This window comes from Tarenaya hassleriana, unplaced genomic scaffold (assembly GCF_000463585.1).
Source record: "Tarenaya hassleriana unplaced genomic scaffold, ASM46358v1 Cleome9, whole genome shotgun sequence".
NCBI lineage: Eukaryota > Viridiplantae > Streptophyta > Magnoliopsida > Brassicales > Cleomaceae > Tarenaya > Tarenaya hassleriana.
In genome coordinates, this window is record NW_010971389.1 from 1,275,137 (window position 1) to 1,298,730 (window position 23,594).

At 35.7% G+C, this 23,594-nt stretch overlaps 3 protein-coding genes across 3 annotated transcripts; all 3 read left to right on the forward strand.

Annotated features, from left to right (window-relative positions):
- Positions 1-5,128: 5,128 nt before the first annotated feature.
- Positions 5,129-10,274, forward strand: LOC104803730 (glycine dehydrogenase (decarboxylating) 1, mitochondrial). The gene is made up of 15 exons (XM_010527760.2): positions 5,129-6,379; positions 6,619-6,864; positions 7,023-7,100; positions 7,205-7,305; positions 7,394-7,589; positions 7,684-7,809; positions 7,956-8,141; positions 8,231-8,344; positions 8,450-8,602; positions 8,757-8,945; positions 9,114-9,191; positions 9,287-9,412; positions 9,485-9,583; positions 9,677-9,794; positions 10,017-10,274. The coding sequence occupies exons 1-15, from the start codon at positions 5,129-5,131 to the stop codon at positions 10,109-10,111; spliced, it is 3,156 nt and encodes a 1,051-aa protein (XP_010526062.1). The 3' UTR covers positions 10,112-10,274.
- Positions 10,275-11,970: 1,696 nt separating this feature from the next.
- LOC104803731 (abscisic acid receptor PYL2-like) lies at positions 11,971-12,800 on the forward strand. The gene has a single exon (XM_010527761.1). The coding sequence runs from the start codon at positions 12,091-12,093 to the stop codon at positions 12,688-12,690; it is 600 nt and encodes a 199-aa protein (XP_010526063.1). The 5' UTR covers positions 11,971-12,090; the 3' UTR covers positions 12,691-12,800.
- Positions 12,801-20,101: 7,301 nt separating this feature from the next.
- Positions 20,102-23,216, forward strand: LOC104803732 (homeobox protein ATH1). Its single transcript, XM_010527762.2, has 5 exons — positions 20,102-20,277; positions 20,981-22,019; positions 22,167-22,528; positions 22,655-22,715; positions 22,805-23,216. The coding sequence occupies exons 2-5, from the start codon at positions 21,009-21,011 to the stop codon at positions 22,958-22,960; spliced, it is 1,590 nt and encodes a 529-aa protein (XP_010526064.1). The 5' UTR covers positions 20,102-20,277; positions 20,981-21,008; the 3' UTR covers positions 22,961-23,216.
- The last annotated feature ends 378 nt before the right edge of the window (positions 23,217-23,594 follow it).

Below are 23,594 nucleotides of genomic sequence, written 5' to 3' on the forward strand. Positions count from 1 at the left end.
TCTCCGGAAGTTGTTTTCCACTCCTCAGCTCCACTGCATTGATATATTCCCGAGGGTTCATCTCGTTCTTACCGGGGAGCATGCCTTGCTGTCTTAATGAGAAGGAAGATGCAAGTTGAGCCACTTAATTGTCCAAGATCTTCAAGTGAGCTTGTACTCCTTCCAATTGTTTCTTGAATACAACTTGTTCATTCTCAATGCTCCCAATGGACACTCCTTGCGATTTTTGAACTTGAAGGATTTGCATAAGCATGTCCTTAATGTCCGGGTCTTGCTCCTTAGGTTGCACTTGCTGTGGCCTATAATTGGAATTCCCTTGATAACCTTGACTCCCTTGGCCTTGTTGAATGTTACAGAAAATATATCATTCCCTGGAGAGAATGTTATATTTTATAATAACCGAGGACGTGGTTATTTTCGAGGTAGAGGCCGAGGTCGAGGTCGAGGCCGAGGACGAGGTCGTGGTGTTAGCCGAAGTTGGAATAGAGGAGGTGGTCGAGGAATCTCATTCCAAAACCATAACAATAATAGAGGGGGAACACATGATCATCCAAACAAACGGATGAAAGAAAGCACATGTCACCGGTGTGGAATGACAGGACATTGGTCACGTACTTGTCGCACGGCTAAACACTTGGTGGACCTTTACCAAAAATCGATTAAAGAAGCGAAAGGGAAAGGTGTCGAGACAAATCATGTCATAAACAATTCGGATGATGATGCTGGTGGTGCTAAAGATTTTACACACATGGACCTCGCTGATGGTTTTGCGCATCCTGAAGATGGCGTTGATTATGAATAAAAAGCCATATATATAGTTGTATCGTTTATATATGTAATCAACCTCGTAATAATCCATATATGCATAAATAATGCGTCTACATTTTGTAAAATAGTTATGTATCTGTGTCATCATTTCTGTTAGTCATAATGTTATAATATATTTTCTAATGTTTACTATGTTGTTTTGTTCTTCAATAGATAATGAGTATGGCTAAATCTGCAAATCGAGGAGGAGATATATGTTTAGCAGATAGTGCTACAACACATACAATACTGACAGACAAGAAATATTTTTCTAGTCTGAAAATAAACAAAGGAAATGTCATTACTATATCTGGAAATGCAAAAATAATTGAAGGCTCCGGAAGAGCCGATTTCATAATGCCAGGAGGAACAAAATTTGCTATAAAAGATGCACTATTTTCCTCCAAGTCCCAAAGAAATCTATTAAGTTTTAAAGATATCCGACTGAATGGATATCATATTGAAACCACAAATAAAGGTGATATTGAATATTTGTGTATCACCTCAATCAATATGGGACAAAAATATGTGTTAGAAAAATTACCCACTCTATCTTCGGGATTATATTATACTAATATCAATGTGATTGAATCATATGCCACAGTAAACCAGAAGTTTACCGATATGTTCAAAGTTTGGCATGATCGATTGGGTCATCCTGGTGCCATTATGATGAGAAAGATTATCGAAAACTCTCATGGTCACCCATTGAAAAACCAGAAGATTTTTCAATCAGATGAGTTTTCTTGTGATGCATGTTCTAGAGGAAAATTAATAATCAGACCATCACAAGCTAAAATCGGGCATGAATTACCATCATTTCTAGAAAGGATTCATGGTGATATTTGTGGACCTATTCATCCACCATGCGGACCATTTCGATATTTTATGGTATTAATTGATGCTTCAAGCAGATGGTCGCATGTATGTCTTTTATCATCACGTAATCTGGCATTTGCCCGATTTTTAGCCCAAATAATTAAATTAAGGGCTCAGTTCTCGGAATACTCAATCAAGAAAGTGAGGCTTGATAATGCTGGAGAATTTACATCACAAGCATTTAATGATTACTGTGTAGCAATGGGTATTGATGTTGAACACCCAGTTGCACACGTTCATACACAGAATGGATTGGCAGAGTCATTAATCAAACGACTCCAGCTTATTGCTAGACCATTGATAATGAAAACGAAACTTCCCATTTCTGTGTGGGGTCATGCCATTTTGCATGCTGCAACATTAATTCGTATTAGACCAAGTGCATATCACAAGTATTCTCCATTGCAATTAGCATTTGGTCAAGAACCTAATATATCGCATCTCAGAATATTCGGATGCGCAGTATATGTACCGATTTCCCCACCACAGCGTACAAAAATGGGACCACAAAGAAGGCTTGGAATATATGTTGGGTATGACTCACCATCCATTATACGATACCTTGAGCCAAAAACTGGAGATATTTTTACGGCTCGTTTTGCTGATTGTCAATTTAATGAGAATGAATTCCCACCATTAGGGGGAGAAAATGATAGAATGGCGGGAAATAAAAATGATCTTAATTTGTGTACACCATCATTGTCACATCTTGATCCCCCGGCAAAACAACGAGAACTGGAAGTTCAAAGGATCATACATTTACAAAACATTGCAAATCAGTTACCAGATGCTTTTGCAGATACAACTAAGGTAACAAGATCATATATAGATGCTGCGAATGTCCCAGCTCGAATCGAAATTCCGAAAGAACAAATGAAAGAAAATGTAATAAACGATTCTAAAGCACGCCTGAAGCGTGGACGACCTATTGGTTCTAAGGATAAAAATCCCCGAAAGAGCAAAGGGCCCAAGAAAAATGAAATGCTCGATTCGGAGGAACGCGTTCCAAATCAAAGAAATGAAGTACCTTATGATGATGGTATAAATACAGACAATGAAAATCATGAGATCTCAATTAATTATATCAGTAATGGTACATTATGGAGTCGAAAAGAAATCAAAGAGATTGATGATATATTCTCTTATAATGTATCAAAGGAAATTGATGAAAATGAGGATCCAAAACCAAGATCCATTTCAGAGTGTCAAAAGAGACCAGATTGGATTAAATGGAGAGACGCAATACAGACTGAATTGGATTCGTTGAATAAGCGAAATGTATTCGGACACGTCATTATTAAACCGAAAGAGGTTACTCCTGTTGGATGTAAATGGGTATTTGTACGCAAAAGAAATGAGCACAATGAAATTGCTAGATATAAAGCTCGCCTTGTTGCACAAGGTTTCTCACAGAGACCAGGAGTTGATTATGAAGAAACTTATTCTCCTGTTATGGATGCGATTACATTTCGATACCTAATTAACCTTGTAGTTTCAAAGAACTTAGAAATGCGTCTCATGGATGTTGTTACTGCTTATTTATATGGGTCACTTGACACAAACATTTATATGAAAATCCCTGAAGGATTTAAAATGCCCGAAATATTGAAATCAAAACCACGAGAATTATGCGCTGTCAAGTTACAACGATCATTGTACGGGCTAAAACAATCAGGACGTATGTGGTATAAACGTCTGAGTGAACATTTAGTGAAAAATGGATATACAAATAATCCTATTTCACCATGTGTGTTTATAAAAAGGACGATGTCTGGATTTGTGATTATTGCTGTCTATGTTGATGATTTAAATATCATTGGAACTCCCCGTGAAATTCAGGATGCATCCACCTATTTAAAAGGAGAATTTGAGATGAAAGATCTCGGACAAACCAAGTTTTGTCTTGGATTACAAATAGAGCATTTGAATACGGGAATTTTTCTACATCAATCTAATTATACAAAAAGGGTACTAAAGCGGTTCAATATGGATAAGGCAAATCCCCTGAGTACTCCAATGATTAATAGATCATTGAATGTTGAAACAGATCCATTTCGCCCTCGTGAAGATGGTGAAGAGACACTTGGTCCTGAAGTACCATATTTAAGTTCAATAGGGGCTCTTATGTATCTTGCCAACTGTACTCGACCTGATGTAGCATTTGCTACTAATCTGTTAGCAAGATATAGTTCAGATCCTACACGAAGGCATTGGAATGGGATTAAGCACATTTTCCGTTATCTTCAAGGATCGATCGATTTGGGATTATTTTTCCCTAAAAGTACAAAACAAGAAATTGTTGGTTTTGCAGATGCAGGATATTTATCTGATCCACATAAGGGAAGATCACAAACAGGTTATATCTTCACAATCAATGGAACTGCATTAGCTTGGCGTTCTCAAAAGCAAACATTGGTTGCTACGTCATCTAATCACGCAGAAGTTATCGCGCTACATGAAGCAAGTCGGGAATGTGTCTGGCTTAGATCTTTGACTCAACATATCCAGACAGCTAGTGGATTATCAACCAATAAAGCTCCAATAATATTATTTGAAGATAACGCTGCATGCGTTGCACAGACTAAGGGAGGATATATTAAAAGCGATAGGACAAAACATATTCCTCCGAAGTTCTTTGCATACACTCAAGAGCTGGAAAAGAATAAGGAGATTGAAGTCAGATACATACGATCATGTGATAATGCAGCAGACCTATTCACAAAAGCTCTACCGACAACAATGTTCAAGAAACATGTACATAACATTGGAATGCGTCATCTACGAGACCTTTGATCCGATATACAGGGGGAGCGTGGAACTGCACTCTTTTTCCCTTATCAGGTTTTATCCCAAGGGGTTTTACTGATAAGGTTTTTAACGAGGCAGTATAAGACACGCAAATACATTTTGATTAACCGTAGCTCCAAGGGGGAGTGTTATAAATGAATAGTGAAGCTACGGTACTGTTCACGCAGCCGGACACTGTTCACGCAGCCGGGTACTGTTCACGCCGCCATACGGTTACTGTTTAGCCGCCATACGGTTACTGTTCATAAATACGTATACGTGAACAGTAACTTCGGATTTTCTATAAATAGCTCATTTCCCTCCTTCATTTGTACACAATTCCAAGAAAAGAAAATTATTGAAATCTTGTTCCCGGGTCTCTCAAACGATCGATTTCGGTTTCTAGTTAACGATCTGATTCTCGGGTCTTCTATATTTCTTCGTTTTTCACAACAGTATCAACCTTTTTCCTGAAAACGATTATATAAATATTTGTATATACCATCTTAGATTCTGTCATAGCCTTCAAAACTGCCTTTCATGGCTGAATACTAGAAATATACCACCTTTCTTAGACCTGACGTTCTCTCTTCAGAACCCATTTTCCATTTTCTTCCCTTTTTCGAAAACCTAATCTGGGTTTTCTTCCTCCTCCATGGAGCGTGCAAGGAGACTCGCCCACAAAGGGATCGTCAGACGCCTCGTGAACGAGGCAAAACGACACCGTAACGGCGAACCTGCCCTGACACCGGCTCCGGCGATTGCCCCTTACGCTCCGGTGAGGTATGTCTCTTCCATATCTCCGTCTGTTCCGCGACGTTGCACCACCGGATCCATTAACCCTGCAGCGGCGGCGGCGTGCGGCGGTTTTGGCTCACAGCAGAGGCGATGGATCTCCGTCGAGGCTCTGAAGCCCAGCGATACTTTCCCACGCCGCCACAACTCCGCCACGCCGGAGGAGCAAACCCAGATGGCGACATCATGCGGGTTTGATAATCTCGATGCTCTCATAGATGCTACGGTGCCGAAATCGATACGTTTAGATTCGATGAGTTTCTCGAAGTTTGATGGGGGTTTGACGGAGAGCCAAATGATCGAGCATATGAATGATTTAGCTTCTAAGAACAAGGTTTTCAAATCGTATATCGGTATGGGATACTACAACACTCATGTTCCTCCTGTGATTTTGCGTAATATAATGGAGAATCCTGCTTGGTACACTCAATACACACCGTATCAGGCTGAGATATCGCAGGGCAGGCTTGAATCTCTGCTCAATTTTCAGACGATGATCACAGATCTCACTGGTCTCCCCATGTCGAATGCCTCTTTACTCGACGAAGGAACCGCTGCTGCGGAGGCAATGGCGATGTGTAACAACATTCAAAAGGGTAAAAAGAAGACATTTGTGATTGCTAGTAACTGTCATCCTCAGACAATCGATGTGTGCAAGACAAGAGCTGATGGGTTTGATCTGAAAGTAGTCACAGCTGATCTTAAGGACATCGATTACAGTTCTGGGGATGTCTGTGGGGTTTTGGTTCAGTACCCAGGAACAGAGGGAGAAGTCCTGGACTACGCTGAGTTTGTGAAGAATGCTCATGCCAATGGTGTTAAGGTTGTTATGGCATCGGATTTATTGGCCTTGACGACGCTGAAGCCACCGGGTGAATTCGGGGCTGATATTGTTGTCGGCTCGGCTCAGAGATTCGGTGTCCCAATGGGTTATGGTGGTCCACATGCTGCTTTCTTGGCCACTTCACAAGAGTATAAGAGGATGATGCCTGGGAGAATTATCGGTGTGAGTGTTGATTCTTCGGGAAAACCAGCTCTGCGTATGGCTATGCAGACTAGGGAACAGCATATCCGGAGGGACAAAGCCACCAGCAACATCTGTACTGCTCAGGTAACCGACTTCTTGATTCTTGTCCATTGCTGCACTTGTGATTATCTGATTCAAAACCAAAGCTTTTATTTGTTTCTCAATAGAAATCATTTAGAACAGTGAGCTTGCCGCATCCAAAATTGCCCTTTTGTGTAGGTGAATGAGTGTATGTTTTCAGTTCTTGAGCGTAAGCAATTACTGCCGGCAAACAACTCGAGCTTTCCTCCTTTTTTCTAATACTTTTTTTACTTCTGTTTTAGGCGTTGCTCGCCAACATGGCTGCCATGTATGCTGTTTACCATGGACCCGGAGGCTTAAAATCCATTGCTCAACGTGTTCACGGATTGGCTGGAGTATTCGCCCTAGGGTTAAAGAAACTTGGAACCGTGAATGTCCAAGATCTTCCCTTTTTTGACACCGTAAAGGTTAACTGTTCGGATGCACACGCAATAGCCGAGGCAGCCTACAAGAAGGAGATTAATCTGCGTGTTGTGGACTCCAACACCGTAAGTGCGATTTTGTTTCCGGTACATTTGCAACAATTTAGTTCACCATAGATTTTTGAATTTTGCAAATTCCACAAATGGGTATATGTTTCTTTATCACATTTGTTATATTTGGATAGTGTGTATGATTATGATATCGGATGTTGTTCTCTTTTCAGATAACTGTTTCTTTCGATGAAACAACCACCTTGGATGATGTCGATAAGCTTTTTGAAGTTTTTGCTTCTGGCAAACCTGTGAGTGTCGATCAACTACTTCTCTTCCAGTTCTCTACTTGCGGTTCCATACTATTTCGTCAGTTTATATGAAATCTGTTTTCTTTTTCAACTCCAATGTTCAGGTTCAGTTCACAGCCGAATCTCTTGCTCCTGAGTTTCAGAATGCTATTCCTTCTAGCGTAAAGAGAGAAAGCCCTTTTCTCACCCACCCAATCTTCAACACGTATATTGCTTTGTCCGAATCTGGGCTGGTTCATAGCTTGTGTCTTAGAAGTAGCTTACCTTTACTTTTCCCTTTTACATGTGTGCAGGTACCATACTGAGCATGAGTTGCTCAGGTACATCCACAGGTTACAGTCTAAGGATCTATCGTTGTGCCACAGTATGATTCCATTGGGATCTTGTACGATGAAATTGAATGCAACAACTGAAATGATGCCCGTCACATGGCCAAATTTCACCAACATTCACCCTTTTGCTCCTGTTGAACAGGCCCAGGGTTATCAGGTAAGCACCTTTCTTTGATGAATTCTTGTTTAAAGAAGTTTGGATACATTACATTGATGAAACCATGACTGATTTGTTCTTTGATAACTTTCAGGAAATGTTCAACAATTTGGGTGAGCTGTTGTGTACCATCACTGGGTTTGATTCTTTCTCACTGCAACCCAATGCTGGTGCTGCTGGGGAGTATGCTGGCCTTATGGTCATCCGTGCATATCACTTGGTAAAAAAGCTGACACCATTTTTTCACCATTGATGATCTCTTACCTGCAAATTGTTTTGTCCAATGCAAAGATCGAAGATTTGAACAAAGATCTTCTGTTAACATTTTGAAATTAACGGGCAATGGGTGTATACTATGACGTGCAGTCAAGAGGGGATCATCACCGAAATGTGTGTATAATACCCGTCTCTGCACATGGGACAAACCCTGCAAGTGCTGCAATGTGTGGTATGAAAATCGTTGCTGTTGGAACTGATGCCAAGGGAAACATCAACATTGAAGAGCTGAGGAAAGCTGCTGAAGCCAACAAGGACAACCTAGCTGCCCTTATGGTATATTATGATTTCTTCCTTGTTATGCTCAATCACTCAAGTGATTGTTTTCAAATCGTTAGTTTCTTTGATCGGTTTCTGAAAATCAGGTTACTTACCCTTCGACTCATGGAGTCTATGAAGAGGGTGTTGATGTGATCTGCAAGATAATTCATGACAATGGAGGTCAAGTGTATATGGATGGTGCTAACATGAATGCTCAGGTCTGCTTTCTCTATGTTTCGGGAAATCAAATCCGGTTATTCTTAATCAAATTTAGCAAATATTGTCTCAAACCTATAATCCAAAAACGTTATGGGATTTTCCAGGTGGGTCTAACGAGCCCCGGATTTATTGGAGCTGATGTTTGCCATCTCAATCTTCACAAGACCTTCTGTATTCCTCATGGAGGTGGCGGTCCGGGTATGGGTCCTATTGGTGTTAAGAAGCATTTGGCACCATTCTTGCCTTCACACCCTGTGGTTAGTTTGCATTTCGGCTTTGATGGCCAATCTTGCTTATAGTTAATCCTTTGTCTCTGTTATGTTCTAAGCGGATTTGGTGAATTTTTTGCTAGTTTTTCGGTTTGCATCGTTTTGTTTTTCATTTTTTTTCCTTTGTTTCCTCTCCTTGAAGATTCCTACTGGCGGTATCCCTAAACCCGAAAAGTCTGCACCTTTGGGTACCATCTCTGCAGCACCATGGGGCTCTGCACTTATCTTGCCAATCTCTTACACTTACATTGCCATGATGGGATCCGAAGGACTCACCAATGCTTCGAAGATAGCAATCTTGAACGCTAACTACATGGCCAAGCGTCTCGAGGTTCCACTTTCTTTCACTCGAAGCTTTTCCTTTTTTTTTCGAAAACAAAATGCTTTCTGTGTATCATCTTAGCAAAAAGATGTGTTTTTTTTAATGTTTTCATTAGAAAGAAAGATTAGTGCTTTGATCTTATATATCCTCTTTTCTGCCTTTTTGTTTTGTTTTCAGAACCACTACCCGGTTCTCTTCCGCGGTGTGAATGGAACAGTTGCCCACGAATTCATCATAGACTTGAGAGGCTTCAAGGTATATATATGTAACGAAATAATTGTTTCTTTTCGGAGAAGAGTAAAGTTTGCAACTTTCTCACATTAAAACCTCAAACATCGGCTTTCATTCAGAACACTGCAGGTATAGAACCAGAGGATGTGGCGAAACGTCTGATGGATTACGGTTTCCATGCTCCCACAATGTCTTGGCCTGTCCCCGGAACTCTCATGATTGAGCCCACCGAAAGCGAAAGCAAGGTACTTCTGCAATTTCCTCTCTCTTTCGAGAAAAGGGTTTTGAGTAAATATGATATCTAATCTCCATTGCAGGCCGAGTTAGACAGGTTCTGTGATGCCCTCATCTCGATCAGGGAAGAAATCTCACTGATCGAAAAGGGTAACGCCGATATCCACAACAACGTCCTCAAGGTTAATAACTCTCTCCGTTTGCTCAGTGCTGAATGAATCTCTGGTTATTGAATCTTGACTTGTATTCTCATCTCAAAACTCGGGGAAACGCAGGGAGCTCCACATCCTCCGTCGTTGCTAATGGCAGACGCGTGGAAAAAGCCTTATTCCCGGGAATGCGCCGCATTCCCCGCCCCTTGGCTCCGCTCCTCCAAGTTCTGGCCTTCCACAGGTACTTTAAAAAACACGTTTTTTTTCCGAACACTCTGACACCATTCCTTCACAAATCTGATAGAACCCTCCCCATAATAGGCTGGAATAAATCGTTTTTAGGATTGATGGTTAGAACTCAAACAGAAAACTAGCTTGTTGGGAGATGATGTCCATAATCTTATGATCGTTTTGATGCGTACTTACGCCGATATAAACGTATGATTTCTTTTGTTCTCGTCAGGGCGTGTGGATAACGTGTATGGAGACAGGAACCTCGTCTGCACTCTCCTCTCGGTGTCGCAGGTTGCGGAAGAACAGGCCGCCGCATCTGCTTGAGGGTCCAGACACAATCTTTCAGTCAAAGTAAACTTTTATAAAATACAATCTTTTAGAACCTTTTGTCTGCACTCTCTCTCCTTTTGTTGTCCATCTTCCAATTCTACAATTGTGATGTGATGACCCTCTATTTTTATTCATAATTTTATTTTATTTTTTAATATTTGCAATCTCATTTGTATTAATCAGTTTTCTTTTATTTTTCCCGTTTTTAAAAAAATGGGATATGGTTTTGGTAATTTTGATAAATACACTCAAACTTCGATAATTTAACCGGTGGATGTAAAGCGTATGTTATGTTTTGAATTCAAATCTCAAGTTTAGAGAGGGGATCGGTCATGAGATTAGTTTGGATCTTGCTTCAATATATTCGTTTATCCATAAAACCTTGATAAACACAATCTTTAGACCTTGAACCTTAGATTATAAAATTTGGAGATGTTGTAGTCACACCCCTCCAAACAAAGCAAGAAAATCAGATTTAAAATATTTTGATAGAATTTTACAGAACTTCATAAATTTTAAATCCATCCCCAACATTCACGAAGTTGTTGTAAAATGATGCAAAAAATCCAACAGGTTTATAAATTTTGAAAATGTAATCAAATGAATTTGTGAATATTTACGGTAAAATTGTATAATGTTCCGTAATAATTTTTTATAGTCAGATTTTTTAAAGAATTGTTTGTATAATGATTTGGTTATTTTAAAAAGATATAGTGTTACTAATGAGTAACTTCTATTGTTTTAGCATTTATATTTGCAATAGTTACAGGGAAAAATCCTAAAAAAGTTGAACTTTTGAATGTTGATATAAAATTCCCACACCTTTTTACCCTCCTTTTTTCTCCTTATTTACATTCGTACCCCTGCATCCCTCCTATCCAACCTTCTTGGTTTTTTTTTTCTAAACCATTTTTCTATTTTAAGAAATATAAAAATATTTATCTTAATTCAATTTCATTTCGTTCTGCACAAGCACACACGTTTATATTTTTTATATACATACATGTATGCATATAATTATATAAATGTACATGAATAGAAAGCAATTTAATTAGATCGTTGCAGAATCCTTGACGCAGCCGTTTTTTTCTTAATTAATCCTACAACAGTTACTTAATCAAGAAACCTAGTTTATAAGTATATTGTATTGCTATTAAAGGAAAGGTTAGCCTAAAAGGGCAAACCCTCTAATATATACGTACATATACATAGATTCATAATTTTATTATAATTTAAATATTGGTATTATGATTTTTAAATTTCATACACTAACCAAACCATTTTGCAACCATCCGTGGGTTATAACATGTAACTAGCTTTGTCCAAAATCATAATTTTTCATCTACAACCACAGTCTCTGGTTACATTATAAAGTTAATGGTTACTTACAGCTAAGTGTATATATAATTGTTATTTTAAACAAATATATACAAAACGTTAGACACGGTGGATTAATAATATAAAATTTAGAAAATATTGTATTATAACTAAAGATTATATGCATTCGGATATTCGGATTTCAATTCAATTATTTCCGAATTCAAAATTTTCGGTTTTTATAAAATTTTTATATTTGTTTGACTTTAAATGATATTTCCATTCAATATAAAAAAATGAAAGCACAGGGACTCACCACCTTCACCTTGGACCTGTGTTGATCCGTCTTACCAATGAGAAAACGTTATTTGTTGTTGACGATGAAATCCATGCTTTATAGATTTAAGCAATTCAATTGAAAAAATGAAAAATAAAATACGAAAGGGCATATCCGTCCAAGAAATTTGTTTGATTAGATATAAACCTATAGCTGTTCCAAAATCTCCCATCTATTTGTTCTTTACTTCGCACACGAACCCTCCCGACATCTAAACTCTTTCCAATATCACTTCTCCTTCATCATCATCATCATCATCATCATCATCATCATCATCATCATCATCATCATCATCATCATCATCATCATCATCATCATCATGAGCTCTTGCTCCACAATGGTTCAAGACCTAACCGAGGAAGAATACAAGACCCTCGAACCAATCATCAACATCTACCACCGGTTCAACCCAAACGGAAGCGCTTGCACCTCCCTCATAACGCAACGCATCAACGCGCCCGCTTCGGCGGTCTGGCCGCTCATCCGCAGTTTCGACAACCCCCAAAAATACAAACACTTCATCAAGAGTTGCCGTCTCGTCCACGGCAACGGCACGGACGTAGGCAGCGTCCGAGAGGTCACAGTCATCTCCGGCCTCCCGGCCTCGACGAGCACCGAGCGTCTCGAACTCCTCGACGACCAAAACCGCGTTTTGAGCTTCCGGGTCGTGGGAGGCGAACACAGGCTCAAGAACTACAAGTCGGTGACATCAGTCAACGAGTTCTCGAATCAAGATTCCGGCAAAGCCTACACGGTGGTTCTTGAATCTTACACGGTGGATATCCCCGACGGAAACACCGAGGAAGACACGAAGATGTTCGTGGATACTGTCGTGAAACTGAATCTCCAGAAGCTTGGTGTCGTGGCCATGGCTTCTGGTTCTTGTTCTTCATCTAAGCATGAGTCGATGGATGAATGAATGAGTCAGTGAATGTGAGAGAGGGAGAGAGATGCTGTCGTGGGTTTAGTTTGATGATTAACGTTGTTGTTGAGTAATTAATTAATTAATTAATTGGATTTAACTTTGTCGATTCATGTTTTTTCTTTTCACAAAGATTGTACTTCCCCCCTTTTTTGGAAGTTGATTTCTATTGGACTTCGATTCGGTGAAAACATGGCATTGCTGCTGCAGGAAGTAATTTATTTTCAATTATTTTACCAATAAATTATTATTGTTGAATATGGGCATCATGGCATTGAACGTGATTATTAGTTCCAATATTTCTTAATTAGTTTGCATTCACTATCTAGAGGAGTGTAATACGGAAAGCTGAATCAAATTAATTAATCTCTCAAATCTTTTTAGTTCAATAAATATAATTTTATACTCTCAAAATCCATATCTTTAATTTATTTAACACTTCCCGTATCATGCTACTACGATTGAAAATTAACAGTTTTTGTTATGGGAATAGTTTCCTTTTCTATACACAATTTATGTTGTTCAATAGAAATAGACGAGAGGATAGAACCATTGTAAACTCATAAATTTGTGCGTCAAAATTTAATAATATTTAGATAATATTACTGAACTATGGAGATTTTGAAATTGGGGTTACAATTCATCTATTTTCGTGTTATGTTTTTAATCTTTAACCAACCATAATTACGACCAATAGATCTCTTTATGATATATATATATATAATATATAATATTATTAATATCGTTAAAATAAGGATTAGATTCGGGAAGAGGTTTCTCCTTTTTCAGATTTCTGGTTATAAATAATAAAAAGAGGACTGTGTCACGTTATGCTTATGCATGCAGCGTTGCACTCCTTTTCTACTTTCCTTTTTTTAAAAATCAATTTCACTTCATTAATCATTAAAGTAATAGTATAATATTTGCATATATATTTAATTTTTTAATTTTATTTTAGATTATTAATATTAACGTAATAGGTTGATATATATATATAGGGATTGGATTATGTTTATTTGTTTTATTTTCTTATTTTTTTATTTATTCAAAGTTTACATATATTCGATTTTATTTGGTTATATTGATATTTAATTCAAATTCGATTGTTTATTAAAAAAGTATTTTTTTAGAACGAATTCAATTATGTTTATATTAAATTTCAAATTCAATTATTTTGATTTAAAAAATAATAATATCTTAGATTGGATTCCGAATTAAGCATATATTATTCATATTTTGATTTTGTATAATCAAATAAAAGTTGCAGTTCCATTATATATATACATATACATAATTTCGATAATAGATAATGTCAACACAAAGACGGTGCGTCGGCTTGAAACGAGAGCAACCTAACCACCAAATGCATTAATTTATTTTTTGTGTATGTGGATAATGCTGCAGTTGTTATAATTGTAACATTTTTGTCAACTGGAATTTATTAAATGAGATGGTTTTTAAGTGAAAATAGAAAAAACCTTTAATTTGATTTTCCTTTATCCCATTTGACTCCCTTTTTATATTTTATTGGCATTAATTTTTCCCCCTCATTTACCATTCACCAAAAAAAAAAAAATCCCCTGATAGATGTGTACATGTGACAAAGAAGCCTCCTATTCACGCAAAGCCAACATCAATTGTATTTTATATCCAAAATAATAGTTTATTTAAATTTTTAAAAGGGTTTCCAACACAACAATATCAACAAATATCAACAATCGTAACAGCGTGAGCGTGGTTAGTGATGGCAAAATGAGTTAGGCTCGCGAGCTGTCTCGCGGTTGGTTTTTTTTTATCGAAGTGGGTTAAAAAATAAAAGACCAAATAAAAAGGGGGAGCCAGCTCGCGACGAGTTCGAGTCCATCCGGACTAGTTTAGTCGGCTCGCGAACTGACATTAAAAATATTAGGGTTTTATACTTTAATTTATTTACTTCTTCTGTTTATATAGCAAATTAAAATTCATGATATGTTGATGTTGGTGTATATTTTTTGTTATATTTTGATGTTGTTGGTGTATAATACTTTTTATGTTGATGTTGATGTATATTTTTTGTTATATTTTGATGTTGTTGATGTATTACACTTTTTTTATGTTGGTTTGGTTTTGTTAATTTTTTTTATTTAGATATAGTTTTTATGGATTGTTATGTTAAATATTTTATGTTATGTTGAATGACTTCAAAATATTGTTATGTAGATTTTAAATGATTAATTTTCATGTAATTTTTAAAAAAATTTGGATAATTAGATAAAAACGGGCTGGCTCGTGAGCCGGTTCGAAATTCGGACAATTTGGTCTGGATCAGAGTTTTTTTAGCTCGTAAAAAAACGGACCGAATGGGCTTAGCAAAAAATGAACTGGTTCGAGACGAGTCGGTCCGAGCCAATCCGTTTTACATCATTAATAGTGATAAATCTCCCTCTAAACAATTATATCGACGCAATAATTGTCTTGACGAAAAATATAAAACAGTTTGTATACCATGCGAATTCAAATATCACTTTGGTTGAATAAGAAAGAGATTTTTTTAGGAGATTTCTCCTTTTTTTTTTTGTAAAAGGTGTATTTGTATATAATGATTGTGAAACAGGCTCATTATCATTATATACACCTTTTATACAAAAAAAAAATAAGAAAGAAAGGGAAATCTCCCAAAAAATTCCCTAATTCCTAAAAATGTGCCAAAATAATTCTCCACTTAAAAGCTTTACCTACTACTACTACTAATAATAATAACAATAATAATAATAATAATTGAAGCCTGAATCTAGCCCAACATGTTTTGGGCTTGATCCAGGCAGATTATGTTTGAGATAATTGATATATAGATTTGAATTTGAGGTTTGAAAAACACTCACAAAGTCCATCACTTCACGTTTGATAGTCCAAAAAAAATATATGAGCATATGCTATATATATATATATATATACATATCAAGTTTATTACGTCAATATATATATATATATATGGACCGATTTAGATTATTAGTAATGAAAAATAATATTAATTTTATGTATATCTTTGACAAAAACCAAACTAATATCTTTATTTTTATGCTTATTATTAGTTAATGTTCTAATAATATTTTTTTTCTTTTTACAATTTTTAATTATCAGAAAATATTTCGATATAATATTTTTTGGAAAAGATATCACATAAAAACGTGTGATGGAGAGCATAAATTAAATGAAATAAAGAAGGGAAGATTTTCTGCGGCAGTGAGACATCACATCGAGGATCCTAAGAACGCTAAGTAAATTTGGAACCTCTTCTAACCCACTGATTCATTCAGAAGCTCCCTTTTCCACGCACACCCTTGTTCCCTTCTCAATCTCATACATACATACATACATACATACATACATACATACATACATACATACATACATACATACGTATGTATGTGCATACATACATACGTATGTATGTGCATACATGGATACATTATGCAGATGTTAATATCTACATCATAGATACAAAGACAATACACACATCAATACACATACAGAGCTAAATGTGTATATTTATGTTCACGCTGCAAAAAGAAACCCTAACGATTTACTTAAACATTTACATTTGCTCCTTTTTTTCGCTTTCTTTCATTCTGTTTTTCATTATTAAAATCGAGATACATAATTCATATCGTTCACGCGCATAATAGTATAATACCGATATCACCAAAAAAAGTACTAATTTATATGATAAGAACAACTTTGTATATATATATATATAGTTTTTATCATTTTATCTAGACCAAATAAAAAACTTATTGTATTTATCAAGTAAATTTTCAGTGGGAATATTAGATTTTATAAACTAAAATGATTTTTTTTTTGATAAAATTTTCAGTGATACATGATAATTTTTAATGATTTTTGAACCATCTGAATAGATTTAAAAAAAATAATAATATTTTTTTGTCTTAAACATACTAATCCCTATGTGATAATAAATTCTAAACCTTATTGCATTTCGTGTATCTCAGAAATTTAGTTAAGTGATACTCCCAAAAATTAAAAAAGAAAAAAAAAACTTGTGACAATATTTATAGTATTTTTAAGCTTATGCAAAATACAAATACAAAACAAACATACATATAATAATCTGATTATTTCAGATTAAGTATTATATTTTTAGGTTAATATCTCTTAATTTGTTTTTGTTATAGTTACCATTTAATATAAATTTAGATCAATAATTGAAATTAAGATTAATCTTAATTATTTAAAATAATTAATATGAGTTGTTTTATATATCCTGCCTATATATACACACATATATATACAGGTATACGCATGTATGTACATGTATATACTGTAAAAGAAAGCGAGAGTTTCATAATTGCTTGTGTCCCTCGCTATCTCGTAGATTCTCAATTGCGACAGTGCCTATTCCATGCATATACCCTTAGCCCCCATGTGTCTACGTAATCATACAGTTCACACAATTTTAATAATTACATTATTTTTTTTTTGTCAAAGTCATTTAAATTTACTGCTTGGTACGACTCTCGCTTTTTTATTTTGTCAGCCCTCGAAGATTTTATTTTACGTATTGAAATTTACAGTTTTTTACTGTCGTTTGTCGCAGTCCCACCAGGATTTTCTCATCATCACCTTTATTGTTAATGCTTACATCACTTCGTTAGATCGTAGAATCCTCGATTTAAGAAGGAAACAGGTATAAAATTTTAATATAAATCTCTAAAACAAATTTTATTATATTTAAATTTCTTGTAAACGCCTTTTTCTCATATTTATGTTATACGAAGAAATTCATGTTTACTATTTTAAACTTAAAAAAATGTAAGTCTCTAAACAAATTTATTTAACCTAAATGAAACAATTATTATTATAATAAATTTCCTAAAAATTCGTAATTTTTAAAACTTAATATAAATTTAATACATCTTTAAATCTTAATAAATATTTACATTCACAAAAATATCAAAAAATTATTATATTTATTAATTAATCATTTTGACTACAATTTTAAAAAATAATAATATTTTAAATTTCATTGAAAATTAATTAAGAAAATATAATTTTGAATAGAGACTGTTTTGAAAATTAAAAATATAGATGACTAAAATTTATATAGATATTGTTTTAAAATTTAATTTTTGTAATGTTTATTTAAAAATAAAAAATTGTGTGTAAGTATTGATAATGAATAATTTAGATACATATTTTGAAATACATTTACACATTATATAAAATATGAAAATAATTCAAATATAAAAATATAAAAATTTCATACATGTTAGTAGTTACGACACGATTAGCAGAATCATTCTTTGTTGTATCGTAGTCTTATAGATAGATATTCCGACACGATTTGATAATAAACTAAATTATTATATGAAATATTAAACCCTAAACTAATGTAACTGCATTGAAATTTCCAACACAAGTGTTTTGTGTTTTTGGTCTGTCTGAATGTCTCTATATTCGTACGTATATATTGGTCGGTATGATTGCGCGTATATATACGTACGTAACATATACGTAGATATATGTATCTATATATGTATATGTATCTGAGTATAAAATGTATGTATGTATTTACGTTTGTAAAAATCTTGTTAATTTTTTTTAATGAAATCTTGTTAATTTTAAAATATATAAAATCATTTTTTTATTTATAACTTTGAGTGTCTAGGCAATCGAATTAAAATTTTCCAATCTACTTGCGTGATCAAAATTCATGATAATATTTACAGAATCAAAATTTGTAGTAATATTTTTGGAGTTAAACCCAAAATATGTATGTTTATATTCCAGGATGATGATCTATAAACAAATTTATCCAATTTAGAAACAAAATTCCATTAATCTGAAAATATCACATAAAAACATTCTTATTACTCATGTTTTTTTCTTTATTTTCTGTTAAATTCATTTAAATCATATCCCGTCCTCATCTACTACAATGATAACTAAAATCATAGATGTGGTAGATTCTCACAAAGTTTGATTTAATTTTTAATAATTTATTTTTTGGTTTGTGTGGTTATGATGGATTTGGTGGCAAAAGACACGAGTGGTGAGAAAGGGAAGAGGAAAGGCAAAGAAGAAAGATAACTCGAATGGATCACACATCTCATCAATTGTCCTTAAATAGCTAAAAAGATCTCTCCTCTCTTTTCTTTTCTTTTTTCCTTTTTCTTTTCCTTTCTCAAAATGTTCCCACAGAGCTCACTGTTTTTGTTTTTTTAGTTTTTCTTGTTTTGTGTTTCTTTTTATGATTTGTGATAATTATTTAAAGCTGCACAAGAGGACAACCCGAAATAATGTTATATATATTTATGTGTATGAACAAAATAAATAAATAAATAAATAAATATATACATATATATGTATGTAGGGCCACTTCTCCTAATTAAAGCCTGCAAGAGAAATGAGTGTCTCCCCTGCTGCTGCATCCTGTTGTCAACAGTAGCACATTGGTCTTATTCATGTCTTTTGATTCTGGTTTCCACTTACATTATCTCCTTTTATTGTTTATATCTATGTGATGAATCTCTAATACACTTTTATATATATATATATATATACAAAGTGTCTCAAATATGATTTTTTTTAGTAGCATTGGTTTTGTATGGTTTCAAAAAAGCTTTGGTTACAACATATATAAGAAATTACAATGACAGGTGGTAATTTATGAATGGTTCAAAGAAAAAACACCATCGCATATATTGTCCGTTGGCTATATCATTAATTGAGTGGAAAATGTTCTAATGGTTATATGATTCCAAATTGTATAAATGCTAGAATCAGGAAGAAAGATGGAAAAAAGGGACGATTATTATTCATACTGTTTTTACTTGATATTGTTTTTAAATAAATTTGGAACTGTGGAAAAGATATCAAATATCAATGGCAGTGGTTTTCAATGGGGTCCATGTCATAAACCTCCACTTCTCTGCAAAGGGACCTCCCCTCGCTACGTGCTTTGGCGTTTTTTCTGCTCCTTTTCTCCACTTCTCTTTGAGATCACCTTTCTTCTTCTTTGAGGTTTTCCTGTGAGGGAGAATAAAGAAAAGAAAAGAAAGCCCTTTGTTTTCTGTTGCTTTTTTGGTGTAGTGCTTCTGAATCTTGTACTCAGAGAGAGAGAGAGAGAGAGAGAGAGAGAGAGAGATGTGGAGAGACCATGGATCCTTTGTTGGGTTCTGCAAATTCTGAGTTCCTTGGATTCTGGGTTCTTCATGTAAATTTTTTTTTGAAAAAAAAAATCTAAACTTTTTTGTGTTGTTTGGGTTCATGCAAAAGAAATAAATCAGACCCACTTTTTCTCTGTCCTTTGTCTCTCTCTCTCTCTCTCTCTCTTTTTCTTGGTAATTTTCCTTTTTGGCTTTCCTAAGAACACAGAGGCAGAGAGACAACTGTTGAAGAAGTACAGTGATCTCTCATAGAGAGAGAAGATAAATTTCTAAGTGGGCAACATGGGGAAAGATTTATCTTCTTCAATTCTGATGTAAGAAAAAAAAAACAAATCAGTTTAAACCCTTTGTTGCCTGAGATCTTTCAATCCCCATTTGAAGAACAAAAGCTAGGGCATTGTCTTCATGTGAAAGCAAGGTGTGTATCTACTTACATACTTTCAAATATATATATATATATATATAATTGCATACTTGTGAAGATCGTATAATGTAAAAGCTTGCTCCTTTAAAGGTTTGGTTGGAAATGAAGTGCTTTGTCTTCCAAGTTTTCTTGAAATCTTTGAAGTGATATACTTTGACTTACAGTGTGAAAGCGTACCGTATCATGTCTGTTGAATTCTTCTTTGAAAGTCTTTCCATATTGTTTTTTTTTATCATTTTAAATATTAGTATCCAACAAGAATATATAAAAAAATAACTCCACGCACATCTCTGAAATTTGTTTTTTTTAATCTTGGGAGTGTTTGTAATCATACAATCTGGAGACGTTCTAAGATCATTGAGACGATTCATATACACACACAAACACATCTATACACCATCTTGAGCATATACATACACGTTCATTTTTACATATATGTAACACATGTCGTATACACGTTCGTTTATTATGTGTGCATTAGTGTATCTATCTATTGTATTTGTCATTCTTCCTTTTTTGGATGCCTGTTGAAGATCTAGCTCGTATTTCCTTTAACATTTTGCTGTTGCGTTATTTAGTTGATATTCTCCTCAATACTTAGATTCATTTTTTTTTTGTATGTATGGGTCTTGGATTTTTTTTTTGTTTGAAAGCCTTGTCCGAAGCTTTTATTTAGTTCTTTGATTTTCTTTTGCAGTTTGAACATAGAGAGGTCACAGAAACCAATGGAGAACAACAGCAACAACACTTTCAGTTCTCCTGCAAATGTCAGTAACCAAAATGCCATTCTCATGGATGGATTCACGTCTCAGATGAGCTTAAATCCGCCATTAATGGACCAAAACTATTCGGGTTTTGCCAGAGATTCGGCTACCTTTTCCACCTTCTTTCCGTGGAGTCCTTTGCAAATGTGTGGTTCTGAAGTTGTCAATAGTTTACTCTCCAACGCCTTCTCGGCTTCGCGGGCGTATGATCTTCAAGAAAACTGCGATAACTTGGGAGTTACGGCACCTCAGCTTCACCCTCTTAGACCCTTTGCTTATGAAGATTCCTCGAACAACATGAATTCTTCGTTGCTTACTCCCGGTGACTGCAGATACAGAGACGGGTTCATCGTTAGGGATAACGATAAGTGGGGTTTAGAGGCCAAATCCGGGTTTCAGGCATATACTTGTGCGGATGGGGTCGGTCCAAGTTCACAAATATCTCCAGTTGGCGAAAATCTCGCTGCCCATTTCCCCTTCCCGGTTTCTGAAACCAGAAACGAGCTCTCGTTGAGCCTTGCAACGTCGAATCGCAGTATCATCGGTGGCACAAATGTCTCTGATCAATCCTCGGAGATTAGCCTTTGTCCTGCTGCCACTGCTGCTGCTGCTACTGCTAAAAGATTATCCTCGGAACAAGCTTCTTGCAGCAGCAGCAGCAAGGATCTTTCTTTGAGTTTCCCGTCCAACGTAACGACGGGTTTAATAGTCGGGTCTAGGTATCTTCAAGCTGTTCAGGAGATACTCGCTCAGTTTGCGAGCTTCTCGTTGGAAAGCTCGGAAACCTCGTCGGGTTATTCGGTCAGGGGAACCGAGTCCGGGCCAAATCCGACATTTCTTTCGGGCCTCTGGAATCTCACGGCCGAGTTTCTTGACGGCGATTACAATAACTCGGAGTCAGTTTCTTCACCTGCGTTGCAACGACGAGCCTTAGAAGCCAAGAAAGCTCAGCTCTTGAATCTTCTTCAAGTGGTACATATACACACGGTTCTTCTGCATATTGAATGAACATATATATATACATATACACACACACTCGACCTCTTAGGGTTTTTTTTGTCTGTTTTGAAAAAGTTAGCCAACATTAACATGTTTCTTCCGTACACTCCATATTTTCAGGTAGATGATCGATACAGTCACTGCATGGATGAGTTTCACACGGTTGTATCAGCGTTCTACGCTGCAACTGAGTTAGACCCGCAGTTACACACGAGGTTCGCCCTCCAGACCGTATCTTTTTTGTACAAGAACCTCCGGGAAAGAATCAGCAATCAGATTCTGGCGATGGGATCGGTTCTGGAAAACTCGGGTTCGAGAGGGAAGGAGAAGGCTCGAGAGGATGCGTTTCGAGAACCGGATTCCGCTGCCGCCCTTCTGAGGTTCGACCGGAAGAATCACCAGCTTTGGAGACCGCAGAGAGGTTTGCCGGAGAAATCTGTATCGGTTCTTCGAGCTTGGATGTTCCAGAACTTTCTTCACCCGTAAGATTCTTGAAGCTTTCTTTGTTTAAGCGATTCTCTCCGGACAGACATGGCAAGCAAACATATCAAACCCATTTTGTCGTTTTGATGTAACGTTTTCAAGATTCTCTGTTCGGTTTCTTGCAGTTACCCTAAAGATTCGGAGAAGTACCTTCTTGCAATAAAGAGCGGATTGACAAGAAGTCAGGTAAATTCAAACAAATAATTTCTATTTTTGTTAGTTGTATTATTACTGTCTATTATAATAAGTATTTATTTGTTCATATGGTATAAAAGGTATCGAACTGGTTTATAAATGCACGGGTTAGGCTGTGGAAACCGATGATAGAGGAGATGTATGCAGAGATGAACCGTAGGAATGGTAACTGTGACGACGACGGAAGCCGCCGGAGACAACCGGCCGGCGACACCCTCCACCGGAGATTCTCTTAGATGCTAGCAAGAGGGCCAAAACTATGGGGCGAAAAAAACACACGCGAGGGAATTAGTTGATGTTATTATGTGTAATATTAATTAGAACAAGCAATCATAATTATCATCATCATTATTATTATTATTATTATTTATGCATCTTAAGTGTATATAAATCTTATTAAAAATCTTTTTTTGCTGTTATCGTTGTTGTACCTGCTCATCGTCCGCCATGCTCGGTTATTTTATTGTTACTCGTGTTGTTATAACATTAATATGTCCAAATTGGATGAATCCATGAGTTGATTAGGATACACCAGGCCAGGGTTTCGAGTTTTTATTATTATTATTATTATTATTATTATTATATCTAGATTGAATTTTTTTAATTTTAAAAATATTTATTTATTTAGTTCCATATTAGTTCCATTTTCATGTCGAATTTTTTAAATCCAATTATGTATATTATTCAGGACTGAAACACCCACCTAGGTTGGTCCGTAGAATCCGTATCTAAACTATTGGACATTGATCCTATGTGCGGAAGAAACTATACAACATGTGGCATACAGAAATGGACCGACACCCACAAAACAAGATAAAAAGCCATCTGTACCTCGAAGCATGTTTGGTTTCCCGCCATTAGGAAAAGATC